Source organism: Hyperoodon ampullatus (assembly GCF_949752795.1).
Source record: "Hyperoodon ampullatus genome assembly, chromosome: 1".
In the NCBI taxonomy this organism is placed as follows: domain Eukaryota; kingdom Metazoa; phylum Chordata; class Mammalia; order Artiodactyla; family Ziphiidae; genus Hyperoodon; species Hyperoodon ampullatus.
In genome coordinates, this window is record NC_136914.1 from 32696842 (window position 1) to 32713705 (window position 16864).

General features: G+C 36.0%; 1 protein-coding gene across 5 annotated transcripts in view; it reads right to left on the reverse strand.

Annotated features, from left to right (window-relative positions):
• GLRB (glycine receptor beta) overlaps nucleotides 1-16864 on the reverse strand; it is a gene marked incomplete at both ends in the record, with an annotated part of 76917 nt that overhangs the window by 11512 nt on the left and 48541 nt on the right. For 3 of the 5 annotated variants that reach the window (XM_079707864.1, XM_079707863.1, XM_079707862.1), the window contains 4 exons: nucleotides 8849-9001; nucleotides 13900-14040; nucleotides 15624-15706; nucleotides 15814-16043. The exons of 1 other annotated variant lie outside the window; for it this stretch is intronic. In XM_079707864.1, the coding sequence (XP_079563990.1) occupies nucleotides 8849-9001; nucleotides 13900-14040; nucleotides 15624-15706; nucleotides 15814-16043 (607 nt within the window). The remainder of the gene's footprint in view (nucleotides 1-8848; nucleotides 9002-13899; nucleotides 14041-15623; nucleotides 15707-15813; nucleotides 16044-16864) is intronic. One more of the 5 variants, XM_079707865.1, reaches the window with a different exon arrangement.

Here is a 16864-nt window from a genome sequence, read left to right on the forward strand (position 1 = left end):
TATATATATATATTACTATTATATTGTAATTATCCTCTATCCTGAAGAAAACTAATTAACAGGACCATGTTTTAAAAGTTAATATAGGTTTTAACGTTTTCTACCCTGGAAGTGAAAAGTAACATAAAAATCCAAGATCTTTTCAAACATTGCCCTAAACTCAGTTAATTATACCTATGGGCATTAATTTAGCAAATCATCTTCCCAAGTTATTTTTTTATTCTTATTCAAATGTTATGTCAACTTATCAATCAAAAACAAGCCTTGAAGTAGCATATATTGACACCATTCTCTGTGTTTCCATAGCATTTCATGCTCATCAATAACACAGAATGTATCAAATTGTAGTAAATTTAGTAGTATACCTGAATATTTATCCTGATATATTAGCAGCTTTATGAATGAAATGGAGAATAGTGCTAGATTATAGAAGGCCTTCAAAGTCCTAGAGCAGATCTTTTATCATATTTGGTAGAGAAATGACATTATCAAGAGAATATTTCAATAACATCACTCTTCTAGGGATGAAAAAAATAAACTGAGAAAGAAAACTATAGGAGATGCAGAAACAAAGAATAAGAAAATGAAGGATAGGATGGATGTGAAAGGATTTTGGAGAAAACATTTTTTAAATCTTGATTACTGTTTAAAGGAAGAAGGAAAAGATTGAGACAAACTTCTAAACAGAATGACTGGGGAAATACCCATGAAATATAGGAAGAGGAGAATATAGAAAAGATGTGACTTTGGAAGGAAAACACCGAGTTAGGCCAGATAAAGGCCGAGAAACAAAGAACTGGTGACCACGACTCAGCACAGGGCACCCAGGAACTTCTTGAAGGACAGATTGGCCAGTATCGTTCAGGGGAGGTTGTGGTGGAAAAGGAGGGGACTCCGGAGAGGCTCAGGCATCAGAAAAAGGGGGTCAAAGGAGCAGAGAAAGATTCGGAATAATAGGATATTAATGGATATTTGGGAGACATTTATAATCCCAGGCATTAAGTTAAAAACCATGGTGACCAATTCCAATAAGATCTGTATCATTTCGAAGATGTAAGAATGGAAACGGAGATCAGTTGAGAAGGAAGAGAATGTGGACCCCACTGTGTGACTTGTCTTCAGAAAATCATATTAAAATAGGAAACATCCACTTGCTTTTTTATCCTAAAATAAGAAATCTGAGCAAATATTTCTCTGGACAAATATTTCAGCCTTATCTTAATATGGCCTTCAGATGAGATTACTTCATTGTTTAAATAATTCATAGTGAAATGCTGCCTGAATTTTACTACATTATGAACCAATAAAAGAAATGTGAAACCCATCATTCATAAAAATGGGGATATTTATAATTTCAATATTGTGTATATTATCCCCATTTAATGGAACACCTCTCTAATAAATTCCAGGACTTCTTGGTATAATCTTTCTATAACGTGTTTAAAACATATAGTCCTTATTTGTCATTTGTTACTTTCTCTCCCTAATGCAAAAACAAACCAAGTCTAGATTTCAAATCAGGGAATATGTCATAAAATTGATATCAACTCTGATAAATAGGCGTGGGGTCTACATCTACTAAAAGTTATGGCTAACAAATAATATAAATCAAAGTACTAATAAATTAGCTACATAAAAATGTTAACCTGAATAAAAACTTCTATAAAGAATTCAGGGTGAAGATAAAGTTGTTCAGCTCATCAATATGCAGAAAGAACTTTATAGTGATAAAATCCTTATTTAAGAGACCACTGTTGATAGTGAACTCCCATTGACTATGGGATGTCCAGAGATTTCTCGTTCAGACAATCTCAGAGGAAACATCTGAAAAATAATTCTTTAATAGCATACACTCTAGCAATCTATTGCCTAAAACAGGAATACCAAAACCTAGAAGACTGAAAAAGGAAAGCAAGAAAAAGGGTGAAAAAAGAAAAGGAAAAGAAAGGGGAGGTAGAGATAGTATTTTTTTTTGTATTTATTTATTTTTTTCTTTTTCTTTTGGCTGTGTTGGGTCTTCGTTGCAGCACGCAGGCTTCTCTCTAGTTGTGGCATGCAACTTTTCTCTTTCTAGTTGTCTCATGCAGGATCCAGAGCATGTGGGCTCTGTAGTTTGTGGCACGCAAGCTCAGCAGTTGTGGGGTGTGGGCTTAGTTGCCCCGCCACACATGGGATCTCAGTTCCCCAACTAGGGATCAAACCCACCTCCCCTGCATTGCAAGGCAGATTCTTTACCACTGGACCACCAGGGAAGTCCCGGTAGTACTTTTAATTAACAACAAATAGAACCAACAGAGCAAGTCAAGGAGAAATTGTGCACAACAGCTACTGTCTAAACCTGAAATCATCTTTATCCCATATTGAGACAAACTACACTATGCACCAAATTCTTATGTGGAGTTGTGATTAATAACATGAAAATTCATTTAGAAATACTGCTAAATTATTACATCAGCATGTTATCGTTGCACAGCATTCTAATCAAAGGATACTAAAAGGAAAACTACAATTACTACAATGTGGGAATCCAGAAATAATCTCTGACATTTTTGAAAGAGATGCTTATAATTAAAAAGATCTTGAACCACTGTTCCAGATGATAAGAAAAGACTATAATAAGGAAGAAAGGTACTGTGTGTGACCTGCTAGAGGTCTGAATTGTGACCTGAATTATTCATCTTTTTACATTTATAATTAAAAAGTATTTGTTTAAAAAAAAATCCTTTTCAGCAGCAACTAAAGCATTTTACGTACCAGGAAAAGAATGTGTTACAGTAAAGTTTACGTAGGGTAAAAAGTATAAGACGTTACCTCCACAGTTACTTTTATACTTAAAGAAAGAGCTGAAGACAAATTCTACCTAAAATCCACAGAGGAAGCTTTGATACTTGTTAACAATGGAGAAAGTAAATCAAAAAGAGATAGAAAGAAAAATAAAACTGGAACACAAGACTGATTTTTTTTTTTAAATCAAAATGAGTCTAGGGTAAATGATATATGTTCTTCTCCTAAATTTTAGAAAATAAAAATTATGGGCCATAGAAGGAAAAGATTGGCAAATTGATTTCATAATCTTTTGGAACAATGTAGGGGAAAAAAAGTAGAAAAAGGAAAGATACACTGGGTCAAAATAGCCATATTGTCTATCCTGATATTTAATCTGTCAGTAATATTATTTCTTTTTAGATAAAATTATATATATGTGTGGGTCTAATAACAGAGCTTCAAAATACCTGAAGCATAATTCCATAATTAGAGTTGGAGATTTTAAAAACTTTCTCATCAATAACTATAATAACTAGACAAAAGACATAAAAGATTTTAACAGTACTATCAACAACTTGACTCCACTCATATTTACAGAATTCTATACCCAAGAGTGACAAATATACAGTGCAAGTGACATGGGATGTTTGCCAGGAGACATATGCTGGGCTGGACCATTAACAAAGTCTCAATAAACATAAAGGGATTGAAATCATAGAGTATGTTCCCTGACAAAATTAAAAACAAATCATATTTGAGTACTTATGAAAACGCTAAATATTTGGAATCCAAACTACACATATCTAAAGAATCCATGGGCCAAAGAAGAAATCACAAGGGAAATTAGAGAATATTTTTTTAATGAAGGAAGATGAAAATACAGTATACCAAAATTTGTGCACTGCAGCTAAAGCAGGACTTACAAGGGAAATTTGTAACTTTAAATATCCATGTTAGAAAAGAAGAAAGGTCTAAATTCGGCTGAGTTTCCACTTCAATCATCAAAAAGAGATCAAATAAAATCCAAACTGAGTAAAAAGAAATAATAAAGATAAGAGCCAAAATCAATGAAAAAGAAAAATAAACAGATAGAAATGAATGAAATGAACGCTGATGTTTTGAAAATACCAAGAAAAGGGATAAGTCTTTATCTAGAGTGGTCAAAAAAAAAAAAAAGAATTCACAATTTAACAATTTCAGGAGTACGTAGGAATGAATACATCACTACAGCTAGACATTAAAAGGAAAAACTAATATTATGAACATGTTTGTGCTAATAATTTTACCTACTCATCTAATAGCTAGGAATCAATTGGTAAAATTTGCCAAAATAAAGGGAAAAAAACATATAAACCTTTAAATATACTCAGAGAAAACATTTAAGCATTTGGCAAAAGTCAACAGTCATGGTAAAAACCATCTGCCAACTAGGAAGAGAAGGGAACCTCTTCAACCTGATTAAGAGATTTGTAATAACTAGAGTCACTATTACACTCAACAGTGAATACTTCAACTATTTCTACCCAGAATCAGGAATAAGCATCTCTCACAATTGTATTCAATATTGTACCAAGGTCCAAGGCACTATAAGAAGTAAAAAAAAAAAAAAAACGTATTTGGGGAGTGTATGACACAGGAGTATGTGAATCAGCAAAATGGTATCATTATTTTGATAAACATTATGCTAATATTTTAGAAAAGTTAAACATACTTTTCCCATAAAATGCAGAAATCACATTTCTAGGTGTTTGCCCAAGAGTAATGAAAATGTATGCACACACAGAGCCTTGTATGCAATTATTTGTCACATCATGTATAATACCCCAAAACTGGAAACAACCCAATCCCCAACAACTGGTTAATGGGGAAACACATGGTGGTATATCCATACTATGAAACGCTACTCAGTAATAAGATAGAACCAAACATTAACACACACAACAACACATATAAATCTCAAAAACCTAACTATGTCCCTAGTTTTCTTTTAATGAGTCAACATGTTGACTGATCCCACTTTCAATTTACCATCACTGACCTCCAGAGGCCCGTGATCCTACCAGGCAATCAGGGTGTACCTCCCCAGTTCCTTCACCAGTCTCTCTCCCTTCAGAACCACAGCGCTTTTCCCTATCACCCTTGCAACTCATGACCTGGCTTCCCATTTCACTAAGAAAACAAAATCAGAGGCTAGCCCCCATGACCACATGACCGCATCTCACTGTGTGCCCATCAGCTCTACCTTCTCTCCTGACACTACAGACCAGCAGTCAGTCAACCTGATGCACCAGGCACATCTGACCCACCGCCTATTTTTATAAATCCAGTTTTACTGGTACATATCCACACCTATTCAACTATTATTGTCTAAGGCTCCTTTAGTGCTATGACAGAGGATTTTGGGGTTTCAACAGAAACCTCAAATGTTTGCTATTCAGTCTGTCGCTGAAGGAGTTTGCTGACCCTGCGGACAAATCCACTGTGTTCTAGCGAAGGCCAATCCCTCATTTCCTACGTCCCATCCCCTCTCACTGCTCCTGCACTTCTACCATCTCTCATTTTTTCCTTCACTACTGGTTGTTTTCCACCAAAAATAAACGTGTGTGGATTGTGCCCCTTAGAAAAACAAAGCCAAGAAACCTCTCAGCTCCCACCCCCCCTGGCTATTTCCCCACCCTCCCCTCCTGTGGGCAGCTAACGACCTCCAACAGGCCGTTTACATCGAGGGCTCTAGGTCCCCCTGTTGTGTTCTCCTGAGTCACTCTGACCAGGCTTCCCTCTTCTCCTCACTCCATGGAGACTGTCTCTGTTCTGGATCCCAGTGACCCCCTAGGCTGCTAAAGCCAAGGGCAATCTTTAGCCCTAAACTTGACCTACAAGCAGCTGGCTGGTCACTCTCCTCGCCTGGACAAACCTTCTCCACTTGGCAGGATTCTAGGAAACCACATCATGTAGATTGTTCCTCATCTTCTCAATCCCAAGGCTTTAGCCCTGAGATTCTTCTACCTACACTCCACTCATCACCTTAAATACCATCTACATCCTGACAAACCTTAAATTCTGACCTCCAGTCCTGATTTCTCCAAGACACCCCAGACTTGTACATCCACCTGTCTACCTGCTATCTCCACCTAACAGACATCTCAAACTCAGTGCATCCGGAACCAACCTCCTGGTCCTCCAACCTTTTCAAATCTACCTGACCTGCAGCTCTTCTCACCTCCATTTATGGCAATTTCATCTCTTCAGTTTCTAAGCCAAAAACACCTTGAGGTCAGCCTTGATTCTGCTTTCTTAAATCCCACATGCAAGACATCTGCAAATCTTTCTCTACCACATCCTTCATCTAATATGTACAAGCACCTGCACTACTGCCACTGGCTCACACCATGCTTATTGCAGGACTCCTACCTGCTTTGCTTGCTTCTACCTTTGCCCCCTGACAGTCTATTCTAAACAAAGCAGTAAAGATAAGCACTGAATTCCTTAAGAAATATTCCATAACCCACCCCTCGCCCTTGTTATTTTTCTGATCTCACCCACTAATCTCCCTTTCTCTCACTGGACTCCTTAGTGTTCCCAGAATACCCCAGGCACGCTTCTGTCTCAGGGGATGCTGCCCTGATGGCTCTCCAGGTACCCTGTCCTAACCTATCCTATCTTTCCCCGAATACCCCAGGCATGCTTCTATCTCAGGGATGCTGCCCTGATGGCTTTCCAGGTACCCTTTCCTAACCTAATCTATCCTATCCTATCTTATCCACAGTGGTCCATTCCTTCCCCTCCTTCTTGCCTCTGTCCAACATCACTTTCTCATCAAGGCAATTCCTGACAAGCAGCCTGTCTCCCTCAACTTCCCATCCCTCTATCACCATCTTATATATTATAGGTTGTACTTATTTGGTGTTTGTTTCTTCCCAAGAGAGTATAAACTCACTGAGACCGAGTTTTGCTTGTTTTTTAAATCTATTTTATTCACTATTTATTCACTATTTACTTTTTAACCATATCCCCATCTTTTTGCATAGTACCTAGCCCATAGTCAGCCCACAACAGATATTTGTTGAATGAATCCGAATGTGTCAAAGTGCTTTGAAAAGTGTAAAGCAATCTGTAAAGGAGGCATATGATGAACTCTTGAATGGGTGTTACGTTCATTTTTTTCAAGCCTCCAAAAACCCCTGGAGTACTTTTCCATCCATACTTTGACATGTCCACAGAGTATGTTCACAGAGGCTGGATGTGATGGGAAGTTGTCACAGCTGGTAGGCACAGAGCTGGAATTCAAACCTGGTTTGACTTTTAACCATTAACTGGTTTCCAAACAACAGGTCTGCTGGACGCTAAGTGACAGCTCACGGATTTTATATCAGAAGTCCTGCAAGAGACGGGGATTTACAGAGAATGTCCTTTGAGAATATGTCAGGGATAGGGTTGTCTCCAGAGCATCCTTGGAAGGCTGAAATTTCTATTTATATCAGTGCATGAGAATAAGATACCTGTAATAAACCAAAAAAAATTTAGCAATTTGAGGGAAATGCGTGATATTTTTGACAAGTGTAAGAATTTAAATCTCGTTTTGGGGGTGCTTTATTCCCAGTACAATACACTACATAGTTAATTCTTCTTCCCTAAAGGATTACTCTATGAACTATCATTGCTTCATTACAGATACACAACCTTTAGGATGAAATTTCTCACATTTTTTGCTTATTAAGATATAGATTTGTTTTTTGTGGTTTTAGTTTGATGTAAATCACCAAATTTCTTATTTGGATAAAACTGTCATCTTCATTGGCACTTTCCTGGTTTCCTATTCTTTAAAATCTGTATTTTGTTTAATTCCCCCAGTAAGTCAGGAGGGAGATTTATGCAAGGCCTTTTTGACGACAGAAAAAATTAAATGCTGCAACTAGTCAGTCACCAAGAGGTCAGGTATTTCACAAACTTACTGATACAAGTTCCAGGTGATATTAAGAACACACACACACACACATTAATGACAAGTTTTAAAACACTCCAAGCAATAAAAATTTGTTGTTACAATGTCCTTATTCTGAAGTTTATTCACTTTACCCATAAGAAAGGCTCTCAAACTTCCCTGGTGGCGCAGTGGTTAAGAATCTGACTGACAATGCAGGGGACACGGGTTCGAGCGCTGGTCCGGGAAGGTCCCACTTGCCGCGGAGCAACTAAGCCCGTGTGCCACAACTACTGAGCCTGCGCTCTAGAGCCCGTGAGCCACAACTACTGAGCCCACGAGCCACAACTACTGAAGCGTGTGTGCCTAGAGCCCATGTTCTGCAACAAGAGAAGCCACTACAACGAGAAACCCATGCACCGCAACGAAGAGTAGCCCCCGCTCGCCGTGACCAGAGAAAGCCCGTGCACAGCAACGAAGACCCAATGCAGCCATAAATAAATGAATTAATTAAAAAAAAAAGAAAGGCTCTCGATTATTTCCCCAACTCAAGACTATTTAAGCCCTATAGAGACATAATTTTCAAGTCTGGCTATTGGTGTTTCTATGTCACAGAGCATTAAACATCACAAACTGGAGATCATGGCCTAACCAACCCTTCCTCTCTCTAGCCTCTCTTGGTGGTACAGCACACAATAACTAGTGTTTAGGAAAATTATGCAGAGTCATGTTTAAAAAGGTAAATTCTATTACATATTCCCTGATGAACAGTATGAGACAGTATATGATTTAGAAAGACTTCTATCCAAATAGTCATTTGTTTTTAAGCTTGGCACCACTGGGGATTTTAGCCTTCCGTTATCCGTGAAAATCTCTTATTAATAATTATTTCACAAGACTCAAAGTAGGATGGATTAACTGCTTAAAATACCCCAAGGACACAAAAAGAGAAAACTCAGTCTAATTATAGAATGCATAAACATGGAGAAAATCTAGTTCAATGTCAAGGACTGAAGGAAGTCTGAAAAAAAAAAAAAGTTGCCATCAATTCCAAAACTCACTGTCTCAAAATCATTTGGTATAATTTCAAAATTATGCAGTCATTTCTATAAAGATGCAGCACACTCCCGACCCCCCGAGAGAGAGGTTGGAACACCTTACCCAGGGGCACTCTGGCAGCACTGGCATCGGGGTTGATCCAGAAGGAAAGCCAGGACAGAACCACAATCAGCAGGGTTGGGGCATAGACGCCCATCATGTAGAAGCCCACCTGCCTCCTCAGGGTGAAGATGACCTCCACGCACGTGTAGTAACCTGCCAGCGACAGACACAGGCAAGAGTGATACTCCTGCCACATCCAACCGCAAAATCACATCGTGCCTGTAAATTACAGGTCGCTTCTGCTTGAGGCAATTTCACAAAGTGAACTCCATGTAAAGAGGATGGGGGCTGGTTCTGTAAATATATATCATTTACGTGATCTAAGAGGATGGCATGATGAGACCTGTTTCACCTAACCTCTTGCAACTTCATTATGAGATTGACAAAAAGACACCATGTGCTGCTCTGGGATGGCCAGTCTCAGCTTTTATGTTCCGAGATTTTGCAGTGACTTAAACTTCCCATTATCTTTGGGTACTCTGGGAGCAAAACATCTAAAGAAGTCACTGGGAGCATCAAATCAAAGCAGAGCAAGTCTATAAAGAAACATTCCTGGATTACACGTTGTCAGTATAATTTTCAGCCACGTGGACCACTTCTTATCTGGAAGGGATGACCATCTATAGGAGATCATATGCACATTTACGCATGAAATGTGAAGACAGTCTTGAAGGTAAACACTAGCAAGGGTAAGAAGTGAGCTTTTCCAGTCTATGCAGGTAAAAGTTTGTAAAGGGCAAACATCTGACATCCCTCCCAAGTCTCCCCTGGTCCCACTCCAGGCCCTCAAATGTTCTGGAATCGAGGGAAAGAGCTTCACTTTCACAGGCTGAGGCTAAAGCAGACATTGCCCTTACACATCATTCTAGGGCTGCCATGATATCAACTAGTCTCTCAAATTAATCACAAATTATGGGCAGCCTCGTAATAGCCTTTGCTGACTGGAGAAAGAAAATAAGTGACACAAATATCCTCCCAGCACTGGCATACAAGAGACGTTTCCAGATGTTTGAGATGATTTTTTTAAATGTTCAATTTAGATAAAAATGTCATTTCCCATTCAATAAAAGGAAGGTTATGCATGAATTCCAAAACGTTAAAATATCTTCAGTTGTGTTCAGCTTAAACTTACGTAATTATTTTAAAATGTTGAGACAAACAAATGGACAGTGCATAAATAAAATAATTATGGGGAAAAAGACAATATTACTTTTTTACTGTGTTTTAGTTTAAAAAGTTGTATTTATCTAGCTTTCCTAGTTGGGAAGAAGGTATATGTTTCTGATGCTAGAATAATCTTCATATTTATTCATTAATAGTATCTAGAGCAGTAATTGCACACAAATAGGGTCTTTAAAAGAATGGCTATTCTCATCCCTTTATCAAATAGCTTAGATTAGAAATCTATCCTTTTCCCAATAATCATCGATACCTCAGAGGGATTAGAAAGATGTTAGGGCTAATCTGTAACACAAATGAAGAGTTGATTTGAACTGAAGTAAATTCTAATTATGCCCAATGTTTCCATATTATATCAAAAAAAGACAAGCAATGCAGAGTGTTTGTCTTTTTTTAATTTTAAGTTCATTAAAACTAGGCAATTCATTTAAATGGTGCACAGGTTCTAAAATCATATGAAAGGCAAAACGATGGAAAATCCCACTCCCTTTTCAGCGTCTACCTCTTATCTCAACTTCCTGCCTGGACAAATGAGAACATATGCTTCCAACTAACAACCATGTGCAAAACTTCCAAACTATAATCTTTCATAAGCCCATTCACTGCAATTTAGGAGGCCCACAGCGTTTCCTACACACGGTTCTGCAGTACCTTGCTTTCTAAGAGCGTCTCTCCCTCAAGGTAACTTTACATTCACCTAGTGCCTGTGAAATGGGGAAGAACACATAAGTGCTTATTATGTATATTTAGGAGCCTAGGTTGTCACAGGATTATAACAATTTTCTATAAAGTTGCTCATTTTCCAATGCACTTGCGCATCCCATCCACCACATTTAGATGACAGCCTAGTAACCGAGTGCTTCATCTGAAGCCACCCCCCGGGGAGTTTCCCAAGACGTGGATGCATTTAGCAGTAAAATATATGCTTGGATATCATAGTGATTTGCTCCATAAACTTTTATGAGAAACATTTCTTGACCTTTTTTGATTTCCTGGTACTGTTACATTTATGAGGGGCAGGTGGGCAGCTAATGGATATAAATGCTCATTGGTAAATTCAATTTACTTTCTATTTCCTGTGAGCTTTTATTTGATTATTATTCACTCAGGCTTCCAATTTAAAGATTTTTCTATACATGTGTACCCATATATTTCTCCACCTGTGTAATTTCTACTATTATAAATAAAACCCTAATTTTTAATAAAGTTAAAGCCAAATCACCATTTTGGATAATTTTATACAAATTAAAGAAAATATTGGCCATCATTTTATATGTTGCTTTCTGTATCTTTTCCAGTATTCTACACTGTTAAGCATTCCATATATTTTGGATGTTCTATTTTCCTACATACATTTGTAAGTATTATCCAAACATTAAAATGTTTTTTTATATCCATATACTGATTCATATAAATACTGACAAAGCATGTTTACTGAAATATAGTGCCAATTATTATTATGTTAGCCATGAGTTTTTTGTTATTTTCTGTATCTAGTGAGATATAAATGACTTATTTATGATAACTCAAAAAATACCACACACACACAAAAATCTATGAAAGATTTACTTATGGTAAATCTTGAGTATATCCCCAAATACTCTCTACCACAGCACACCCTCTTATTTCCTTCTTAGGACTAAAAGAATTATATTTACTTTATTTGCTTGCCATGTAAGAATATGGATCTGTAAAACAGCAGGGATCTGTCCTTTATTCACTGTTGAGTCCCCAAGTAGAGGCTTCTTTTTTGTTAAGGTTGTTTTGATGTGGACCATTTTTAAAGTCTTTATTGAATTTGTTACAATATTGCTTCTGTTTTATGTTTTGTCCTTTTGGCCATAAGGCATGTGGGATCTTAGCTCCAAGACCAGGGATCGAACTTGCACCCCCTGCACTGGAAGGCGAAATCTTAACCACTGGACCTCCAGGGAAGTCCCAAGACATTTTAAGTTCAGGGCTTAAAGGTGAAAAAATGAATAACCCCATGATTTTCAATACTATTACATGATTTTATACTACATAAAATTAGAAATAAAATTACCGGTTTTATTTTTCATCTCTAGATGAAGTTTAAAACTTCAGTAAACTCTATTTCAAGTTTCTCAAACAATTTAGAGACTATTCATTTTGAAATGTTAATCATATAATCTGGATGTGGGTAACTATTTTCCAAATATAATAGCACTCACTGAACTCATAGTATTGTTGTGAGGATTAAATGATAGAATTCCTGCAAAGTGCTTAAAGCAATGCCTGACAGATAGCAAGAACTCAAAAAGCCATCTATTAAGTGTTTCTATACATCAGTCCTCCAAAACACTTCTCTTGGCTGTCAAGTTTATTTTTTCCATTACGAGGTGAGAAATCCCTGAAAACTGTAGTCAGTCTCAATTTGCATGAGTCATAGAGAGGAGAATGACTGTGCCCAGGTTACAGCTGACACTGATTTGCCCTTGACATTCAGGAAGTCATTGACCCTGCATCTCAGTTATTTTACGTGTTCAACAAAAGAGCTGGCTCAGCATTAGCCGAAAGATCACTTCCACATCTGAAAATCAAGGTATCAACGATTTCTTCACTGAATATTTTGATGGTCAAATTTTTAAGAGCTCTGTTTTTCCATTAAAAAATTTGATAATTCTTTCAGCAGTGTATTTGCTTATTTTGTCTCTTGTCCTAAAATACTATAAGCTCTACAAGAAAAGGGACTATTTATATATAAATGTTATATAATCTGTTAATTTATTTGAAGGTCAATGACAACAGATGCTTAAACTAACGTTATCTCTAAGTTGGCCCGTGTTGTATTTATTATTACAACAATGTAGATATGCAACTATTCACTGTATCTTTTATTCTAATCAACAGGTATGTTTTAAATCATATTTTGTCTTTGATAATGTCACAATGCAACATTTTAGCTCAAACATCTCATCTCTGTAAATTTTCCACAATTACACTACACATTTTTATTTTTGCAAAGTCAACATAAATGTTGCAATAAACTTATACTTTAATTACATCTATTCCTGAATACCTTTGTCATGATTTACTTCCTGATACAGAATTAGAATTTTGTGGTAATTTATGTTAGACTGATTATTAGTATGAATGTATTGGTCAAAAGTCAATCACTTTTTTATTTATATTGCTGAGAAAAACAGCACTATATTTAATATCTAGAGCCTTCAATAACCTATAACCTCCAGAGGAGACTCAAAGGTTGAATACTAATCATATTATGAAAGTATTGATCAGTGAGTACTGTATTTTCATTTCTGTAAAGCTTGATGTGATTTAATGCATGAGGTTAATTTGTTGAGCTTTCATAATTGGCTGTTCCATAACCTAGATCAAGAATATTATATGGCTAATTTTTACTCATGTCCAATTATTTCATGTGTTCACTGTTTCCTGCACAGCATAAAGACTAAATTTTTTGAAAATTAAGAAAATGGGTCAACCAACATTGAAAAACTGCCCCAAAGACAGCAGACGAATATATATGGGTTACATTGTTTATATCCATAACGTTTGGCCCTAATATGAATCTTGTCAGAGCAGAATTTCTAGGCAACATCTAAGAAAACCACTGCCTGGAGAGTTCATATAAAATAAAATGTTGAAAACCTCTTGTTATCTGGAATTACATAAAGAAAAGCAAAACTATCTAGTGATAAAATAAATTTTAACTTTAGTGGATGTAATTTTATGAAAGATTTAAATATATCAACATACAGATATAATGTTTATAAATAAATACTGAATTCATTTTTAAGTAGTTTTCTCTGTTCTGTCCCTAGCATATTTTAATATTGAAACAAATCCTTGAAATAAGACTTAGTTTTAATTTAAAGAATAGTACTTACCAGTGCCTTTATAATATTTTGTACAATTTCCATATTCAATATCTTCCTTTTTAATATCAAATTGAGGCAAGGCAATTTTTTCTAATTGAACAGGATCCCCTGACTGCCAGATAAATCGTAAGTCATCAGTTGTGTAACCAACTATAAACAAAAGTAAATAAAATATTAGTTTGAAATATAATTATTAACACTTCTTTAACATTTTAACATCCAGATATTAAACACAGAAATGGTAAAACAATAGGCCCTTTTATGATACTTTTGTTAGAAATGTAAAGAGGTAAAATCTATGGCCACTAATAAAAATATTAGCACAAAAGTTACAGATAATTGGCTTAAAGAAAGAACAAGCTTAAATAATCAGCATGTGGCAGATGGTAAAAATCCTCGGGTGTCATGAACAGTAGTACATCTGTCTATGTCAGAATTCTGAACTGTCATCAATGAAAAAGTAGCAAATAAGTGATACTAGCTTTCTGAATGTATACAATTACAATCATGCAATATGCTACCTGGAGATTATTAAAGAAACTTAAGCACCAAAATGGGTTTTTTTTGAAGAATTCACTACCAACTTCCTTAGAGGAGTTGCATGGTCAGAGGAGAGCAATAAAACAGCCCCTCAAATGGACATCACTCCATCACTAGAGCCTCCTGGAACCCACATTGTGGGCTTAGGTAACCTGGCTAAAATTCAAGGCCCCATGGGTTTACAGCATGTTGTAGCCTACCATTCAACTCTTATTTACATGCCTATATTTTTTAAAGCTATACTTTAGTGTATCTAGTAATAGAATAGAAGGTATATACACATTTGGAATTATTTATAAAAATGCATATTGACACACAGGCACACGTATATACAATACACACACAGATGTGTACATACATACACTTACATCTGCAAAATCTCACATTACAGTTAGAAAGTAAAAACTACTGTTCAAATTTAGGATCCAGCTTCAGTAAATTAAACAACAACAACAAGTAACCACCAAGTAACTTTAAAGCATGTCATCAAGCAAGCACATACATTTTATAAGGTGATTCTTTGTAGGAATAGGTCACAGTATATGGGTATTCAGGCTGAAGCTTCCTTCTATTAGTGTTAATTTTTCAAGTTTTATTTCCTACTTTGATTTTCACATGACAAGCTTCATAACAAATTAATTAATAAATATATTTTAGAGATAATCATTTCAATGACTACACCTGGTACCTCTTTTAGAAACTGAAAAATATATGATTCTAGAAACATAGAAAATCTAAAATCCAATTTTGTAAAAAATAAAATTTTTATAGATCCATAGAAAATGAATGCTTTGTAGGATTTAGATAATATTTTTCAATGTTTTCCAAATTTTCTGTTCTGAAAAATGTGGTTCTAACATTAGAAAAGTTATTAGGACATCATTTTCTCCTTTACCTTGCCTATATTACTAACTCAAATGAAGGTGACGATTGGAATAAGTTAGAAGGGTGCACATCTACACCAACGACAACTCAACTGAAATCAACTGGTAACAAAAGAATTCATCTATCTTAGTATACAAATTAATATAGTAAAAGGAAAACTATAATTTCCCTAAATAACTTATTCTAACGTCTATTTGTAATCAAAAGCATTAGTTTCACCGTTATTATCTAAGATATTAGTAGCATGTATTGCCTAGAAATTTTAAGCATTTTTATCCCTATGGTGACTTAGGGTCTCATTTACATACAGCTCTCAAGTTGCATCTTGCAACGTTGTGTATCCATGGGAAACAAGGTCAAGTCCAAAGGGCACGAAAGAGTAATAGATAGCCTGAAAGCAGAAACAGACGTCTTAGAAGATGTTTAACACATGTTTCTGTGATATGCTGATTTTTAAAGGAAAATATGAATCTACAAATATTAGAGAGAAAAGAGTACCTCATGCTGACGAGGACATCTCCATCCCGAAAAATAAAGAGGAGGATATTTTCCTGGGTTACATCATGAAAATTGGCACTTTTTTCATTTGCAAAAAATAAATCAGGTTTCCACAGACACTTGTACATCGTAGGGTCCACCGTCAGGGCATCCGAGCCCCGGAAATCACTAGGCAGCTTCAGTCTGGGGTCGTTCCACTTCTGTCTCAGGAAGATGTTGACTCTATAATCCTGGGAAAATTACATGTGTGTGTGTGTTTACTGCCATTTTTAGGAATGCATTCAGCACCAGAATAAAAAGGGTTCAATCATTAGCAGCACAAATACGTTTGCTCTTCCAACATCAACAAGGATCACAACAGCTTGGTATAAAAAACCCCTCGTGTCTTTCTAAGACTCTCTACAGACATCCTCTTAGCGCTTGCGAGTTCAAACGTCGTCATAGAACTTTACCAATAATTGCTTTACTGTAATACAAACACCAATTATACTAGGGGGTTAGTTGGTATTGTCAAAAAAGCACAGGAACTGCTAAATAGTGCCATTATTCTTCCCCCAAAAGTAGGATACATTTTGATTAAAAATAGATAAGAAGCCAAGAGAAAATATTTCAGTTGTATTTTACTAAGTAGCAAAATAAAAAAATAATTTATATGTATATAAAGCTACAAGGGAAGGATTGGGAGTTTGGGGTGAGCAGATGGAAGCTGTTTATCCATAGGATGGATAAACACCAAGGTCCTACTGTAGAGCACAGGGAACTACATTCAGTATCCTGTGATAAACCATCATGGAAAAGAATTTTAAAAAGAGTGTGTATATAAGTATAACTAAATCACTTTGCTGTACAGCAGAAACTAACACAACATTGTATATCAACTGTACATCAATAAAAATAAAATAAAAATAGAACTACATATATGTATAAAACACATACTTTATATATATACTTGAGGAAGAAAAGGAAAAAATTATCTTTGCCTACTCATACATGTAAATGATTACACAGAGGTAGTCAAATAACATTTGGATTTTGCCAAACAGATGAGAGT